General features: G+C 35.7%; 1 protein-coding gene across 5 annotated transcripts in view; it reads right to left on the bottom strand.

Moving 5' to 3' along the window:
* Positions 1–16,420, bottom strand: part of LOC119641360 — a 90,757-nt gene that overhangs the window by 13,701 nt on the left and 60,636 nt on the right. For 3 of the 5 annotated variants that reach the window (XM_038039949.1, XM_038039951.1, XM_038039950.1), the window contains 5 exons: positions 10,127–10,452; positions 7,491–7,670; positions 7,296–7,425; positions 6,737–7,222; positions 411–6,509 (listed from right to left, as the gene is read on the bottom strand). In XM_038039949.1, coding sequence (XP_037895877.1) covers positions 411–6,509; positions 6,737–7,222; positions 7,296–7,425; positions 7,491–7,670; positions 10,127–10,452 — 7,221 coding nt within the window. Of the gene's footprint in view, positions 1–410; positions 6,510–6,736; positions 7,223–7,295; positions 7,426–7,490; positions 7,671–8,138; positions 8,178–10,126; positions 10,453–10,687; positions 11,059–16,420 lie in introns of those variants that run through there. The other 2 variants (XM_038039952.1, XM_038039953.1) reach the window with 2 other exon arrangements.

Genomic DNA, 16,420 nt, shown 5'->3' with positions numbered 1-16,420 from the left:
TTCTTCGGCTGAATCGAATCGCTGGTTTTGACTAAGTGATTTTTGGCCTTGATTTATTACATCTGATGGATCCCTAAGTTCATTTCCACAAGTTGTTGCAGAAGAAGTTTCTAAGTGCTCTTGGTTTAAAGTCTGCAAAAGTGACACATGAGCAACGTTCGTTGTAATATTTTCCGGTATAATTTCCATTCTAGACTTTTCTGATACTGTTTGATCAAAAGTTAATGTTTCTTGCTTCGTTAGCACTGTAAGTTTTGGATCTTCATGATTTAATTCTGATTTCACCTGTGTATGTTGTCCTTGAATTAATTCTTCGGAAACCTGTTCTTTACTCGTGTCTACCAATGGTGTTTCGGATATTTGAATTTCATATTCTTCTTGAATCAATACATCAGGGACATGTTCTTTACCTGAGTCTATTAGTGCCATTGTGGATATTTCAGATTTCATCAGCGTGTGTTGTTCTTGAATCGGTATTTCTGGCGCCTGTTCCTTACTCAAATTTGCTGACCCAATTTCGATTGCATCCATCGAAGCGTGTTCCAATGATGTTTGCGGTTCTTTCTTCGTACTCAATTGCTCAACGGAAGATTTTTCCAAGTCCAATGCTCTTAAATTTGAAGTCGCAAACGCATTGACAATTGTCTCTGATACTACAGATTCTTCTACATTGACAGAAGTAGCCGAAGAGTTAGAGAGTTCAGACGAACTAACTACAGTTTCCTCTGATGAGGTTTTTGGTAAATGCTTTGTTGAATCAATTTCTTCCTTAGCAGGAATTGGAGTCTTTTCGTCTTTAACGATAGACGCGGGTTCAGTTGACGATTGACAGCATACCGTTGGAATCTCCGATTCAATGGGGTCATTCTTACACTCTGTTTGCTTACCGGCCACGTTAATAACAGATGTCAAAGTCGTGGCTTCAGATGATTCAATTGAGGATATGTTAGCACTATTTTCATCAGTTTTTTCGCCCTGTTGTGTTAATATTTCTTCCTGAATTGCTATTTTAATGGAAGTTGATAAAGGCTCTGTCGAGCGAACAAACTCTTCTTCACCTGAGTTCGCTGAATCTTTTATTTTCTCATTACATATACTAATGAGGACATTTTCTTTAGGTTCTGTCACATTGTCTTCCGTAATTGCTGTTCCGTTTAATGCGACCAGGCCCGGCAAAGATGGACAAGATTGAATTATTTCGGGATCTAACGCAATGGAAATATTTTCATCATTTCCGATTTTTTCAATTCCAGAAGGTTGAATTATTTTTTGACCTTCGTTTGCAGAAGTAACTTCATTGCTTCGGTTTGTTTCATTACATGCACTATTTGTGTCGGGATCTTGCGTTGCAATGACTGATGTGTCCGGTGTATCAGTCAACACGGTCTTATGTAAAACTGCTTCTGCACTCGGCGAAGTTTCCGCAGGTTGACTTGTTTCGCGATTTACGCTTGCTGAATTGATTTCAGTACTTGGAGTTGTTACGTGAGATGCGATGGTAGTGGCCTCTCGCGCTGGTACAACGACTGATATGTTAGGTGAATCGCTCAACACGTTCTTTTGTATATCTGCGCCTACGCACGGCAATATTTCAGAAGGTTGCCTCGTTTCGTGACCTTCTTTTGTTGAATTGATATCAGCGCTTGGGATTATTTCATTAGATTTAATAGTTGAAGTTGTGGCCGCTTTTTGTGACGTATCAGGCATTGTACTATCTACAATTGGCACTACAACTATTTCAGTAGATACAGCGGTTGAATCAAGTTTCCCTGCTTGTTCTTCAACAATAGTTTTTTCTTGTGGAAATTGAGATGATTCTTCTGCTTTCTCTTCAATAACTTTCAAATTTTCTGGATTTGTCTCAAACTTAGTTATCGAAGCTTGTGAGGATTCAATATTGTCCGGAATTGATTCATTTTTTATTGCTGAATTCTCCGCTAATAGATTCACCGTCTTCACTGCATTCTCTGCCGAAGTTTCACAACTTTGGTTCGTTAGGATGTATTCCGATTCGAAAGCGACAGGCGGAGGTATAACCTCGTCTTGCGAAGGTGACGGCGAATTTGCATTCATTTCAATGTTTACATTTCTCTCTTCATGTGATTGTTCTTCAACCGTTACTTGAGCGTCTGCGTTCAACTGTTGATTTTCAGTACTCGGATTTTGTGCATTTATCGCCTCCTCACCGACTTTGCTTCCTTCATGGGGTAATGGTCCTAATAAAACCATAGCCTCCTTTTCTGACGATTTTGATTCCTCTTCCGGTTTTCCTATTAATGCTTTGGACTTTTCTAACACTTCTTGTGGTGTATGTTGGGTAGATAAAGCTGTAGAATGATCTTGAGCTTTTAAAGCAGCGGATTCTTCTAAGTCCTCATTGCCTTTTGCCCTTTGGGTTGCGACAAAAGAACAAGATGAAGTCTCCCTAGATAAGTTATCATCAGTTGTAGCGTCTGTAAACGCATTGTCAGTGGACTCTTCGAATGAAATAGCGAAGGTTTCTATAATTGTAGGTTGGCATTCAATAACACCTAATGAGGGATGCCGTGATTTCTTAATTGATAAATTTTCGTCTTGTTCTGCTACACTGAATAATTCCTCGTGTAGATTTAAGTTTGTCTTGGCCCGTGATTGCTCGATTTCGAACGCTTCCTTTTTTTCTGTGAAAGTCAACTCATTTTCGGTTGATATAAGTTGATTTATTGTGCTATGAATAGTTTCAGAAGACTTTACTTTCTCCTCCATATTAAATAATAGCTTTTCCGAAGAAGCCTTTTCTTCATTTTCTTTTATTATTTTCTCGACATTACTTTCATTGGTTTCTTTTTCTTCAACTGCAATATTTGTCTCGCATTCTTCATTAAAGCCTGCTGGAGGTTCTAAAATTGGAATTTCACTGCTCTCTAAATCAGATGCAATATTGCTCTCATCTAACTTGGGCTCCTCTCTTATTAACTCAAGCGCTTGTACTGAAATATCTGAAATGCTCTCTAAAAGCTTATCTTGTCCACTAAGACCCATAGAAGTTATATACTCTTCACCAATCTTTTGTTCTGTTTGCTGTGTAGACTCAAGTCGTAAATCTGATCTGGTTTCATCGGAGGACTCAACATGTTCTTCGTGCTCTACTGTAGATTTAACTTCCACAGTTGCTGGAGTAGTTTCGGAGGTGACTGAGTTATTAACATCTGACGATATAACTTTTGCCCTTGCTATCACTGCAGGCTTTAAGTCCGGTTTCCTTTCATCGGACGATTGGTCTTGTGTTTCTTGTGCTGCCGTATCTCCCACATCTAGTGTCGCCGGAGTTGCTTCACTGGTTGGTAGCTCATTAACATCGGACGAAGTCAAATCCTTTTCAGCAACTTCAGTTTCTGTTTTCGTTACAAATTCGGGTTGTAATTTCGTTTCATCGGAAGATCGATCTTGTTTCTCTTGTGCTGCCGCAGCTTCAACATCTACAGTCGGCGGAGTTGCTTTACTGGTTGCGGGCTCACTAATATCGGACGAAGTCAAATCCTTTTGAGCAATTTCAGTTTCTGTTTTCGCTATAGAATCGGATTGTATGTCCGATTTCATTTCATCGGAAGATCGATCTTGTTTTTGTTGTGCTATCATATCTTCTACTTCTAGTGTCACTGGAATTGGTTCACTGCTCTCTGGCTCATTAATATCAGATGAAGTCAAATCCTTATCACTAACTTCTGTTTCTGTTTTCAATACAGATTCAGGTTGTATGTCCGATATCGTTTCATCGGAAGACCGATCTTGTGTTTCTTGTGCTACCGTACCTTCAGCGTCTGAGGTCGCCTCAGTTGCTTCACTCGTTGCTAGCTCATTAACATCGGACGAAGTCAAATCCTTTTCAGCAACTTCAGTTTCTGTTTTCGTTACAAATTCGGGTTGTAAGTTCGCTTCATCGGAAGATCGACCTTGTTTCTCTTGTGCTGCCGCAGCTTCAACATCTACGGTCGGCGGAGTTGCTTCACTGGTTGCGGGCTCACTAATATCGGACGAAGTCAAATCCTTTTGAACAACTTCAGTTTCTGTTTTCGCTATAGAATCGGATTGTATGTCCGATTTCATTTCATCGGAAAATCGATCTTGTTTTTGTTGTGCTACCACATCTTCTACTTCTAGTGTCACTGGAATTGTTACAGTGCTTTCTGGCTCATTAATATTAGACGAAATAAAATCCTTATCACTAACTTCTGTTTCTGCTTTCACTACAGATTCGGCTTCTATGTTCGATTTCGTTTTATCGGAAGCTTGATCTTGTGCTTCTTGTGCTACCGTATCTTCAGCATCTAAGGTCGGCGGAGTTGCTTCACAACTTGCGGGCTCATTAATAACGGACGAAGTCAAATCCTTTTGAGCAACTTCAGTTTCTGTTTTCGCTATAGAATCGGGTCGTATGTCCGATTTCGTTTCATCGGAAGATCGATCTTGTTTTTGTTGTGCTACCACATCTTCAACTTCTAGTGTCACTGGATTTGGTTCACTGCTTTCTGGCTCATTAATATCAGACGAAGTCAAATCCTTATCACTAACTTCTGTTTCTGTTTTCACGACAGATTCGGGTTGTATGTCCGATATCGTTTCATCGGAAGACCCATCCTGTGTTTCTTGTCCTACCATATCTTCAGCATCTAAAGCGGGCGGAGTTCCTTTACTTGTTGCTGGTTCATTAATATCGGACGAAGTCAAATCCTTTTCACCCGCCTCAGTTTCTGTTTTCACTACAGATTCAGCTTGTAAATTCGATTTCGTTTCATCGGAAGACCGATCTTGTGTTTTATGTGCTACCGTATCTTCAACTTCTAGCGTCGCTGGAATTGCTTCACTGGTTGCTGTTTCTTTAATATTAGACGAAGTCAAATCCTTTTCAGTAACTTCTATTACTGTTTTCGCTACAGATTCGAGTTGTGAATCCGTTTTATCGGAAGATCGGTCCTGCTTGTGTTGTGCTACCGTATTTTCAGCAAGTGGAATAGCTTCATTGCTCGCTAGTTCGTTAAGATTAGGTGAAGCCAAATCCGTCTCAGCAACTTCTGTTTCGTCTTTCACTACAAATTCAGGTTGAAAATCCGATTTAGTTTCTTCGGAAAATCGATCTTGCTTGTCTTTTGCTACCGTATCTTTAACATCTGGTGTCACTGGAGTTGTTTCACTTGTTGGTGGCCCATTAACATCAGGCAAAGTCAAATCTTTTTCAGCAACTTCCTTTTCTGTTCCCACTAAAGATTCAGGTTGTAAATCCGACTTTGTTTCTTCGGAAGATGGATCTTGTGTTTCTTGTCCTACCGTATCTTTCACATCTAAGATCGCTGAACTCTCTTCAGTGGTTGCAATCTCAATAATATGAGACGAAGTCAAATCCTTTTTAGCAACTTGTGTTTCTGTTTCCACTACAGATTCAGGTTGTAAATTCGATTTCGTTGGATCGGTAGATCCATCTTTCTGTGCTACATTTTCTCCATCTTCTTTAGTTTCGAAGGATGGTGAGTTATTAGTATCCGGCGAAGCAACCGCTGCCTCAATTTCTACTATAGATTCAGGTTGTAAAACCGATATCCTTTCACCGGAAGATCGATCTCGTTTTTCTTCTGCTAACAGATGTTCAGCCTCTACCTTCGCTAGAATTGCTTCACTGGTCTCTATTGCAATAATATCAGACGAAGTCAAGTCCTCTTTAGCAACTTTCGCGTTTGTTTTTATTACAGTTTCAGGTTGGAAACCCTCATTCTTATCACCGGATGACCATCTTTCGTTTATTACCTTTTGTTGTACTTCTAGCATTTCTGGAATTTCTTCCGTGATCGCAGGTTTTTCAATACCTAGCGACATCGAATTTCCTTCGACCACCTGGGCTAAGTTCGATTTTATTTCATCAACCGATTGATTTTCTTCAATTGCTATAGATTCGTGCAACACTGTCTGTTCTCGAGAATGAGTAGTGTCAAGAAGTTGACTTGCTTCACCGACACTACTTGTTCCTGCTTGTAAAGCAATGGCTTTGGCATTTGTTTGTTCAGATTCAACGGTTTCCTGTTCGATTTCAGGAGGCGGTTCCACAATTGGTATATATGTGACGAGCTCAACTATTTCATCTGGTGGCTTTAAAATTAAATTTTCTATTATATAATCAGTAGACATATCGTCAAGAGCTGGAGGTGGCGGCAAGTTTTTTAAATCAATTAAGAACTCTTCTTGCAAAGTTATATCGTTTGGCTCTTCTGGTATAACTTCTAAATCGTGAGCCGTTACTTCGCCGGCACGTGTCTTGATCTCCGTCAACGCCAAGTCCGTTAATTCGTGTAAGGTAGACAATTCTGCGCTAGTTAAAGCAGCCGGTTGATCAGCAGCTGGTACGGCTATCATTGGGGCAAGGGCTACAGCTGCTAAAATTTCAATTACTGAAGGTGTACGCTCAGATGCATCAATAATTTCAACTTGACTGAAACCTAAACAACCTTCAGCGGGTATGTCAACGTCTTCAGTTTCACATTCTGAAAACACAAATGACATTTCGGGTTGGTTGATGCTTGAGACGTCAAACATATACATAGATAAATCGGGCATTCGGATGAACGAAGTTGGCTACAAACGGGAAATCAATGCTATACTACTAAGGGCATACAAAGGCGTCTATAATTCTAGCATAGCTAATATTCCAAATTGCTTTAATGAATTTCTGTCGGTATTTTTTCTCAATATGGGTTTAAACTTGACTTACCTGTTGATGGCTTGCGTTCGGTTTCTGAATCAATAGTTTCAATTTTATTTATCTCATCGTTGATAGCTTCATTTTTGGGAGGTGCATCTACTACGTGTTCATTCAGAGTATCGGTGTAAGTCTCGTCCTGTTCGCTAGGTAGATTATTGATTGGTACGCTGCTGCTTTCAATTAATTCATCCAAAACGGATTTACTATTCTGTCCGCCGATTATATGCTTATTAAGCAAACGATCATTAAGTGGGTCCATCTTTGTACTTAGTAAACCCGAAGATGAATCATCGGTTTCTGAACCCAATTCCGATAAATCGCTTACTTCATCAGTAGCTTTATCGCCAATTTGAGCACGTACGTCTTCTTTAGGAATTGGTATAAGAATGGTGGCTGTTGTACCCGATCCTCCCAATGATGAATGTTTTTTCTTAAACAGCCAATTATGTTCCCAAGTACCTTCGCCCTTAGCACTCGAAGTAATAGAAACAAAATCTGAAAATCGAAGAAAAACAAATAAAAATAGAATGTTAAAAAAATGGAACGTCGTTAAATAGACAAGGAGTACCATCCTCCTCGGACTCTGTAGGCACATTGGATAGATCAGGCAATGGCACCATATGACCAGCTAAATAATCACTCATTGTTGATTCTCGGCCAGGATCTAAAGGCGATTCTGCAGGCTTATTAATTTGATTCTGCAAAGAACATGTTTAATATTTTATTGCTTTTTTTTTAACCTCTTGGAGCTCTTAGAATTTACATTCAATATTCGATCCATTTCGCTATAGCTGCAATCACTACGTGGTTCTACTGAGCTGCCCGAGGAAGTGCTTTGATTTTCCACATTATAATTCTGATCCATATCATTCGATTGATTTGATTGAGATAAGTCGGGTGTGCTTTCCGAAATAATTCTATTATTTCCTTGAGTATCGACAATCTAAAAAGATATAATGGAAAGAGTAACCTTGACTTTGAAAAGATCAAAAATCAAAAAAGATAGAACAAAGGAGAGAAAGAGAAACGAAAAGATTAAATCACAATATCTTGCGTGCAGGGAGGCACTTGCTAAGCCTAGGTCACAGATGGCTTTATACTTTCAATGAAACCAGCCGTTGGCGTCATTTCGTTAAGTGGGTTATTTAACAAAGCCAATTGGCGCCGCCTTAAGTCGACGTCATTAGATTATTTAATCGCATATATATATAGAAAATTGGCAGGGATTTTGCAAAATCTATTGATTGCATATATCGAATCAATTTCGAAAAAACCAAAGATTTTATTATTAATAAGAAATTTTTTCGCTCGAAATAATTAACTTTTAGAACCCATAAGTAGTTTACAAATTTTTTTAGCAAAAAAAATTTAAAAGATTTTCTAAAATTGAAAAATATATTACTATTTTTACATTTCTATTAATTTCTTCCATATTTTATTAAAAGAAATCTTAGGAAAAATCTTTATTAAGACTTGTTTTATTTTTTTTTTTTTTTAATAATTTTTAAGTTTATTCCTTTTATATCCAATTAGTGTTTAGTAGATATCAAAGACAGTTTATTTAGGTTTTTCTTTTATATATTGTATGTCTACACCGTTTAAAAGTTGCACGACAACTGAAATAATTTTCTTAGGAATTCCATTAATTTTCTGCAAAATTTCTGTGGAAGGAAACCCTAAAAATGTTGAATGAAAATAATTAACGAAAGTGTTAAAGAGGCGACAGACAAACTTTTTATATGTGTTAATGTGTCTCTCTAGTTCGTTATTTCCTCGAAACAATGAAAAAACCGGCAACCGGAAAATATAACTCAAGAAAAAAAATATATATATATTCTACAGGTGCATGCTTAGCATATGTATATATATATATATCTATACAATATATATATATCTCTTAGAAAATTTCTTTAAGTAATCGAAAATATAATAGAATAGAATTTAAAGTGGGTTTGACTATGTCTGTTACATCAAATAAACAAAATGTTTTGCTACATACAAGCCCAGGCATATTTTTCAATAATACTTTAATATGAGTTCGCTAAAAAAAAAAAACTTTGTAATCATCAAGTATCATTCATTAGATTCCTTGTAACTTCAATCCGTGCACATTAGATATCTTACAACATTAGTTAAATAGCTACGTTTGTCCGTCCGTATATATATATAGCAAATTACACGATGCTTAGCTGAAATTTGTTCTTGTGTATGTTGTGTATAATCAAAGTTTCACTTATTTGGGCACAGATAGGCGTGTTCCCCACACTAGCTAAAAATTTGTAATTTATAATCTCAGATAGGCACTTGTCTAAAATTTTGTGTAGATATTTACAAGGGCCACTTAAAGGTTCCGAGGAGAAATATATGGGCCTGATATGGCAAGTCAACAGATACGTCGTCCTCAATTAACAAAACACGTTGCTTCGACTTGGTACGCAATCCGTTTGAATAGTCCCATTAAACTTGATTAAATAGGCCGTTTCATTTATATTAGTGAAAACAGTCCACCTTTCAATAAGTTTCTTCGGGGCTTCTTTAGTAAGTTTCGTTTAACCTTCTTCAAGAAGTTTCTTTTAAGTTTCTTCATTAAATTTTTGTAATCAGTTTCTTCTAGACTAATAGAAGGATGAAGTTTTAGAGAACGTTTGAGTTTCTCTACTTCTTAATCTTCTTTTGGAATGTCCCATTAAAATTGATTAAATTGACTGAGTCATTTATATTAGTGAAAATGTTCTACCTTTCAATAAGTTTCTTCTAGGTTTCGTCAAGGAGCTTCTTCTAGGCTTCTTCAATAAGTTTCGTCTAAGTTTCTTTATTAAGCTTCTTCAATCAGTTCCTTCTAGACTAATAGACGGATGAAGTTTTAGAGAACGTTTGAATTTCTCTACTTCTTCTTAATCTTCATTTTGACACGGTTCCATTAATATTGATTGAACAGGTTGATTTTGGTCAGCTCCGTTAGTTGAACTTCCCAAGCATAAGCCTAAGACACTTTTCGTTTTGAATGTTACTATCGGCTTAATAACTGTTTGGCAAAAAACAGACTTCATATTCAGGCTCCTTAATTCGACAAAGATCCTTTATACTCCTCATCCTTCAAAATTTTCAAAACACCAATCGATTCGTAGTCAAACATTATTAGAGTATAAAAATTTAGAAATTGGTCACCCCTCGTGTAGCATTTATGCTTGTAATAATATGCTATAAAAGTATTACAACGACGCTAGTGAAAATTTTCGTCGGTTCTCTAGCATATGCTTCTCATTCTCGTAAACGCGATTGACGAAACGTCAGAATGAGTTTTAACGAAAACTCAATGTTGGAAACATTATTGGAAATTAATTTTAAAAAATTCAATCCCTATAATTATACTTTCTATTTTGTGTGTAGAAGACTTACCTTATTAAGCACCGCGGTGGCTAATAAATCCTGATAGATTTTTGGTTCAAAATAGTGTTCCGTACGATGACGATAACCATTTTTAAATGTATGCTTAGCTGACGTTTTACTTGGTCTATCCAAGGCCACTTCGGATACAGCATGATTCATGGTCAATGGTGGCATACTCATAGTCTCAGCTATAATTTTTTGTATCATCTGACGTAGACGCGCTTCTGAGATATCTCCAAAATCGGCATTATTTTGATTGTAATTTCTCTTTGTTGTAATATCGCCGTTCGATAAAATTGTACCATTTTGTTCGACAGACTTGGGTGGAGATAAATCTGAAAGAATAATAACAATGGAGAAGGCAAACATATTTAATCTTAATTTTTGCTTTTGCTTTAACTCTTTTTTTTTCTCTTCTAAATTTTTTAAAGACAAAAGCATGCTATATGTCGATAAAGAAGGTGAAGAGGAGAGAACGTGACATGCTTTATATTTATAATAGTTTTCTTTCCGTAGGTATTAATATTTTTTTAAATTATTTTAAGTCCATGCTATTTTTACATACTTTACCTAATTTCAGGCGTAACACATGCTGCACAAAAAACGCTAATGAGACTATTATTGCAAAAACGCCCGTAAGCAGGCCAACAAAAAAGTCCATAATTTTTCTTTGTTTTCTTTTTCCAAAGATTGGCTTCCGTTGTCTCTTTCTAACATTTAATACATCACATAACAATAGATAGATAATAGTTGCATGCTTTATTATTATGATTATTGTTGTTGTTTTTGTTATTATTATTTTAACGCATATATATATATATATATCTATATATATATATATATATAGTTTCTTTAGAAAATACTATTTTCACACATGTCTCTCTTTTGGTTATTTATTGTTGTAAATTTCTTTTTCATCTTTTCCTTTATAATTTTCTTTTATTAGTTTTTTCTTTTTTTTTTTTTTTGTTTATTTATTTGTTATTTTGTGGTGGTGTTAACCTATTGGAAATTAGTGACCATCGTGCGGTATTTCATTTCACTTTTATTTTCTATTACAATTGAAGTTTACGTTAACTCATTGCCTCATATGGGACTTTTGCTTTCGTATGGAAGCACTTGATTATTTTCTGTTGCTAAGTCCGCTTAAAAAAATTAAGTTGGCATTAGAGTAGAGGGTAATGCTTAAACGTGCCGCAAAAAGCTTTGTATTAGAATAAATGATGATATATAATATTGTACGTACTGTGCTAGGCGTGTAGTAAGTAAGTCTTTTATACCGGCGCAAACAGATCGCCTTTGAAAACCCATAAATCCCAGTATGGTCTGGTTAAATATTAATTATTTCTGGAAGGTAATGACACTGGTCATGGCTTTGTTTAAAAAAGCATTCCACACAACTCAGTTGCTCAGAAAAAGAAGAAAAGAGCGAAAAGATCAAGTAAGAGATCTGTATTCGCTCAGGTCGAATTCTTTGGGTCACGAAGTTCATTCAATTTTAAATTAGAAGTTAGTTACCCAGCAAGCGGGGCCATTTATACTCGACAAATCTTCAAACATTGATAACTAATATAGGTTGAGGGTAATTCATGGTTAAAAAAAAAAAAAAAATGAGTACAAATTCCAGGGTTGAGCACCCTTTAAGTAAATTTTCAAAATGAAACCTATAGCGGGCCGCAATTGACCATAAAATGTCCTTCACTAGTCTTGAGTTATTCATGTAATGATTTTCAAAACAAGGCCTTATAAGGGAACTGATCGAAAAATTGATGCAATCAGAACCATTTTTACTAGCGTTTGTCCATGGATCAAAAGCGGTCAGTGCATCAAATTTCATCAAAATATCTCAAAAGTTGCGTGCTATAATAGAACAAAAAAAAAAAAAAAAAAAAATAAGACGGACAGAGGGACATACGTGTACGTATGGACGGACAGACAAGTTTAAATCAATTCAAAAGTTGCTTAATCGTTCGTTATGTAAATAAAAGGTGAGTTTAGCTCAAGTGCTCTTGGTTGTTTCAACATCCGCACAAACTGAACACAAGTGGTGTAGGGTATAAAAATACTACACTTTATTACAAGAATTGATTTTTAGATATTTATTCGTTTTGGCTTATCGGTTCTTATACTTCCCAAACAAAAGGATGAGCTGTTCAAACAGACTTACGATCTATTACATTATCATACGCCCTAGAATTTTTCATCTTGGGGATATCTAAATGTTTCAAATGCATTGATTACATTTATATATCTTTCTTTATTCTACGATGAGATAGCTAAGAAAATTAATTAATTATGTCACGTAATTTTTATATATAAATTTTTGATTAACATGAAATGTAAAAGAAAATAAATTATTTTTTTTTTTATAAATTATTTCATGTTAACAGAAAATTGAAATGAAAAAAAATAATTTGCAGAAAAAGCGATAATAATAAGCTTTTTAGGCTTCATAATCAAGATTAAAAAAAAATAATAATAATAAATAAATAAAAAATGGCGTGAACATCTTAGTTCAAAAAAAAAAAAAAAAACATAAATTGAGAAAAAAGTTTATAATTCCAAGTTACACTCCTAGACGGTACACAACATTTTCAGCTTCAAAGATTTTTCATAGAAAAGCTATTATATTGAAAACATTGTAAGACAAGCTTCCGTAAAAAGTTGAAAAGACTTGCAAAGGAAAAACCATGACCTATATATACACACGTAAGCTCACAATGTTGTATTTTGCTTTTGTATTGAAATTTTGAATTGTTAAATAAGAGCTTATTAAAAATAAAATTTTATGAGGAAAGCAATTTTTTTTTTTTTTATATACATTGTATAAAAACTAAAAATTGATGAAAGAATCTCTAAACAACGTCAAAGGTTAATATCGTTCCACTGATAACAATAGATTTTAAAAAGAGAATAAGGGCAATTAGGTCACGGGATGTTTAAACTATCAATGAATTTATTGAGGAAACTACAAAATTACTTTAGTTAGCGTAAAGTAAAATGGAACGGACGATGTTCAACGAAATAAGGAATAATTTACTTGTTCATATAATGACTTTTTAAAGTAAGGTCTTATAGGGAAGAAGTGGCGCCATTTGGGTCTTGGACGTATCAGAAACCTGTAGGTTGAATGCAAAAATACATAGGAAGACATCAGACGAACGGATAGGCAGGCAGACAAGCTTAGGCTTTGTTTGCAGGTTGAACACAAAGGGAAGAAATGAACACGCAGACAGACACGCTTAAATCACATCAGAAAGTTATTCCGAATCGATCGATAGAATAAAAGATGAGTCTATCGTTCTCAAGTCCTTTTGTGTTCGCACGAGTTTAACTTGCCTTTGTACCACTTGTGGAATACGGTAGGGAGATACATCAGAAGGATGGATAGAATGGCAGGCAAACAGACAAGCTTAGGCTTTTCCCTGTTACTGAACACAAGAGAGCAAAGTGGACAGGCAGACAGATCCGCTTAAATCAAATCAGAAAGTATTTCCGATTCGAGGGGTATATTAAAAGACCAACCCATCCTAAGTTCTCCGGGATGTTGCATGAATCCGCACAAGCTTAACTTACGTTTGTACAAGTGCTATAGGGTAAAGCAAGTAAAAGCATTATAGTAGGGCAAGGCCGACTTTTAAATACCCTAAATCACTTTGCCTAATACAATTACTCATTTGTTTTTTCGTGATAAATCACAAAATAGCTTGTTGTCTTGTAAAACCCTCTCACCAAAGCCATTACATCGAAGAGTGGAAAAAACGTGAACTAAGGTGATTCAAATATATTTGCGTAGCCCAAATTACATAGCTCAAATGTGAAGTATCAAAAGGAAGAATATGAAATACATAATTACGTAATTACCACGTTTACCACATTGTATTGTATTAAGTTCATGGCTGAAAGCTCTCGCACATATTAACGAGAATGTTATGAGTGAGCTTAAAAATTCTTTTCATTTTTTAAATCTACTTCGTAAGACTCATATGGGAATGCTTGTGGAAGCATTAGTACCAAAGCCAATGATACTTGACATGGTTGGTATTCTCAAGCAAGTAATGCAAGTAATGCAAGAGATGAGAGCAAATAGTTGCTTATATATTGAAGAAATATGCATCAGAAGGACTAACTAACCTTATGTCTTGTAAGTCGATCAGCTGTTCGTTGTTAGGAGAAAATGAAGAAATATAAGAACTTGTCTATGTAGAGCAGATCACATTGAAAATGAGCTTAAGCCATTTCTAATAACTTTAGCATGCCAGTATCTTGGAAGAAAATATGATAATATTTTCCTATCAATCGATGACGATGATGACAACATATATTAAGGTATAAGTGACATTCAGTCAAATTTATGGAAATCAAAGAAGAATTTTCGGTGTAATAAATCACATCATACGCCATCGTCATGCCTACAATTAATAATACGTATATACTGAAGGTTGTTCTAATACAAAAATATTTTCTCTTATTTGCTTTGCATATGCTTGTGTACCGGCAATGAACATTAATTTTAAAGCTAGCTTTTTATATAGCGAATGACAACAGTTATTAACTGCTTTTTCTTAAGTGCACCGTAAATAGCATAGGAATCGATTTAAGATGAATTTAGCGATTTTCGAACTTTGTCCGGCAAAAATCACAATACTAGCAATTAAGACAATAAATAATCTTTCATCACTCATGCAATAATAGAAGGCTAAATAGTTAGAAAAAAAATAAAAAATAAATAAAAAAAGTAAACAAAAATAATTCATTCAGAGTGGAATATTTTTTTAAAAGCAAATCTATTTTCTATATAATTAAAATGCGGAATATTTGCTAAAATTAAAGGTCGAAGAATCATCGTTGGAAAGTAGAGTGAGGCAAAGAGAGTTTTTTTTTTTATAGATGGTACCAATATCACAACTTGCAAGATGTTTGCAAAGGATCGAAAGGTCTATTGGAGTCCACATAAAGAGCATGTTTTCGTATTGGGGATGATATTGCCTTGCCTTGCTAGCTGCTTATCTTACCTGACTAAAACTACAGCCATGACCCGTAACACTTTATCTAGAAGGCAAATTTGATTGCATTTTTTACCGAGCACTTTCGCTCGAGCAAGTTCGAACATCAGGCAAATTGATGAACTGCTTCGCAAAAGGTTTGAAAAGAAACCTCTTACTGAATTTTTCACTTCCTCCTTTCTTAAATTATTCCATAAGTACTTAAGAAGCTCCACCATTAAGTCGCCCCTATCCGGATTCAATCCTCATTGTGGCACATCATATTTGTGATCGTGTAGCCATGATAAGAGTTCTTTCGGTAAAGGCCGATCGGATACACACTCATCAGCTCGCAGGCACTTTATATCTTTCTCTTTTCTTTCTGACCATCGTCGTAAGGGGAGTACAGGCCACGACCCACTATTAAATGCTCTCTATGCCACTTAATACTCATTTGATACAGTTATTCATGCAGCGACTTTTCAAAATAAGGTCTTATATATATATAGGGGAGTTCTTGTAAAAGTGCTCCGATTCGAACCATTTTCAATAGCGTTTGTCCTTGGGCCACAACAAGTCAGTGTTCTAAGTTTCATTAAAATATCTCAAAAATGCCAATGTGTATGTTGACCACTAGAATATAAGCCGGACAGATGGACAGACAAACAAAACAAGCTTAAATGAATCGATCGGTATAAAAACGAAGGGCATTTTATGCTTGCGTACAAAACTTACCGTCGAACCATAACCGGGGTAAGTTACGAAAAAGAGAAAAAAAAATTATTAAGCATGGTGTTGGTCTATGTAAGGGAACGGCAAACATAATTAAAATTTTTCTTGAATTGTGTACATGTCCACTATATGTATATTTTACAATATGACGTACGAAGGGTATATCAATTAAATGCCATTTCGTTCCATGTCCCACATTCAAATATCGTAATGAATACTAATTCGAACCATCAAGTCGCATATAACTTCTTGGTGTTCCTTTAAACCAAACAATCCATTTTTATTACGACTTTGTGCAAAAGGAAGCGATTTAATGGCGACTACTATTAACGATGAGTAATTAGGGTAGTACTTCCTATAGAGATATGTCCTGTCATCTTAATTTTCGAGCGCAAGATAATTACGATTACGTTGCAAGATGACATATCTTGCGTAAAAGAGCTTGATAAGAGAAGTCAGTGCAGCACTTGTGGTGCAGGGTACATTAAGTTTGTCTGGACGTATGTCGCACACAGAACGGCTTAAGATACTCTCACCTTTTATTATGTTAATCAACAGCGAGTGAAGCTTGCCTGCCCATCTGTCA

Source organism: Glossina fuscipes, unplaced genomic scaffold (assembly GCF_014805625.2).
Source record: "Glossina fuscipes isolate IAEA_lab_2018 unplaced genomic scaffold, Yale_Gfus_2 148, whole genome shotgun sequence".
In the NCBI taxonomy this organism is placed as follows: domain Eukaryota; kingdom Metazoa; phylum Arthropoda; class Insecta; order Diptera; family Glossinidae; genus Glossina; species Glossina fuscipes.
This window is presented reverse-complemented; position numbering and strand designations above follow the sequence as displayed.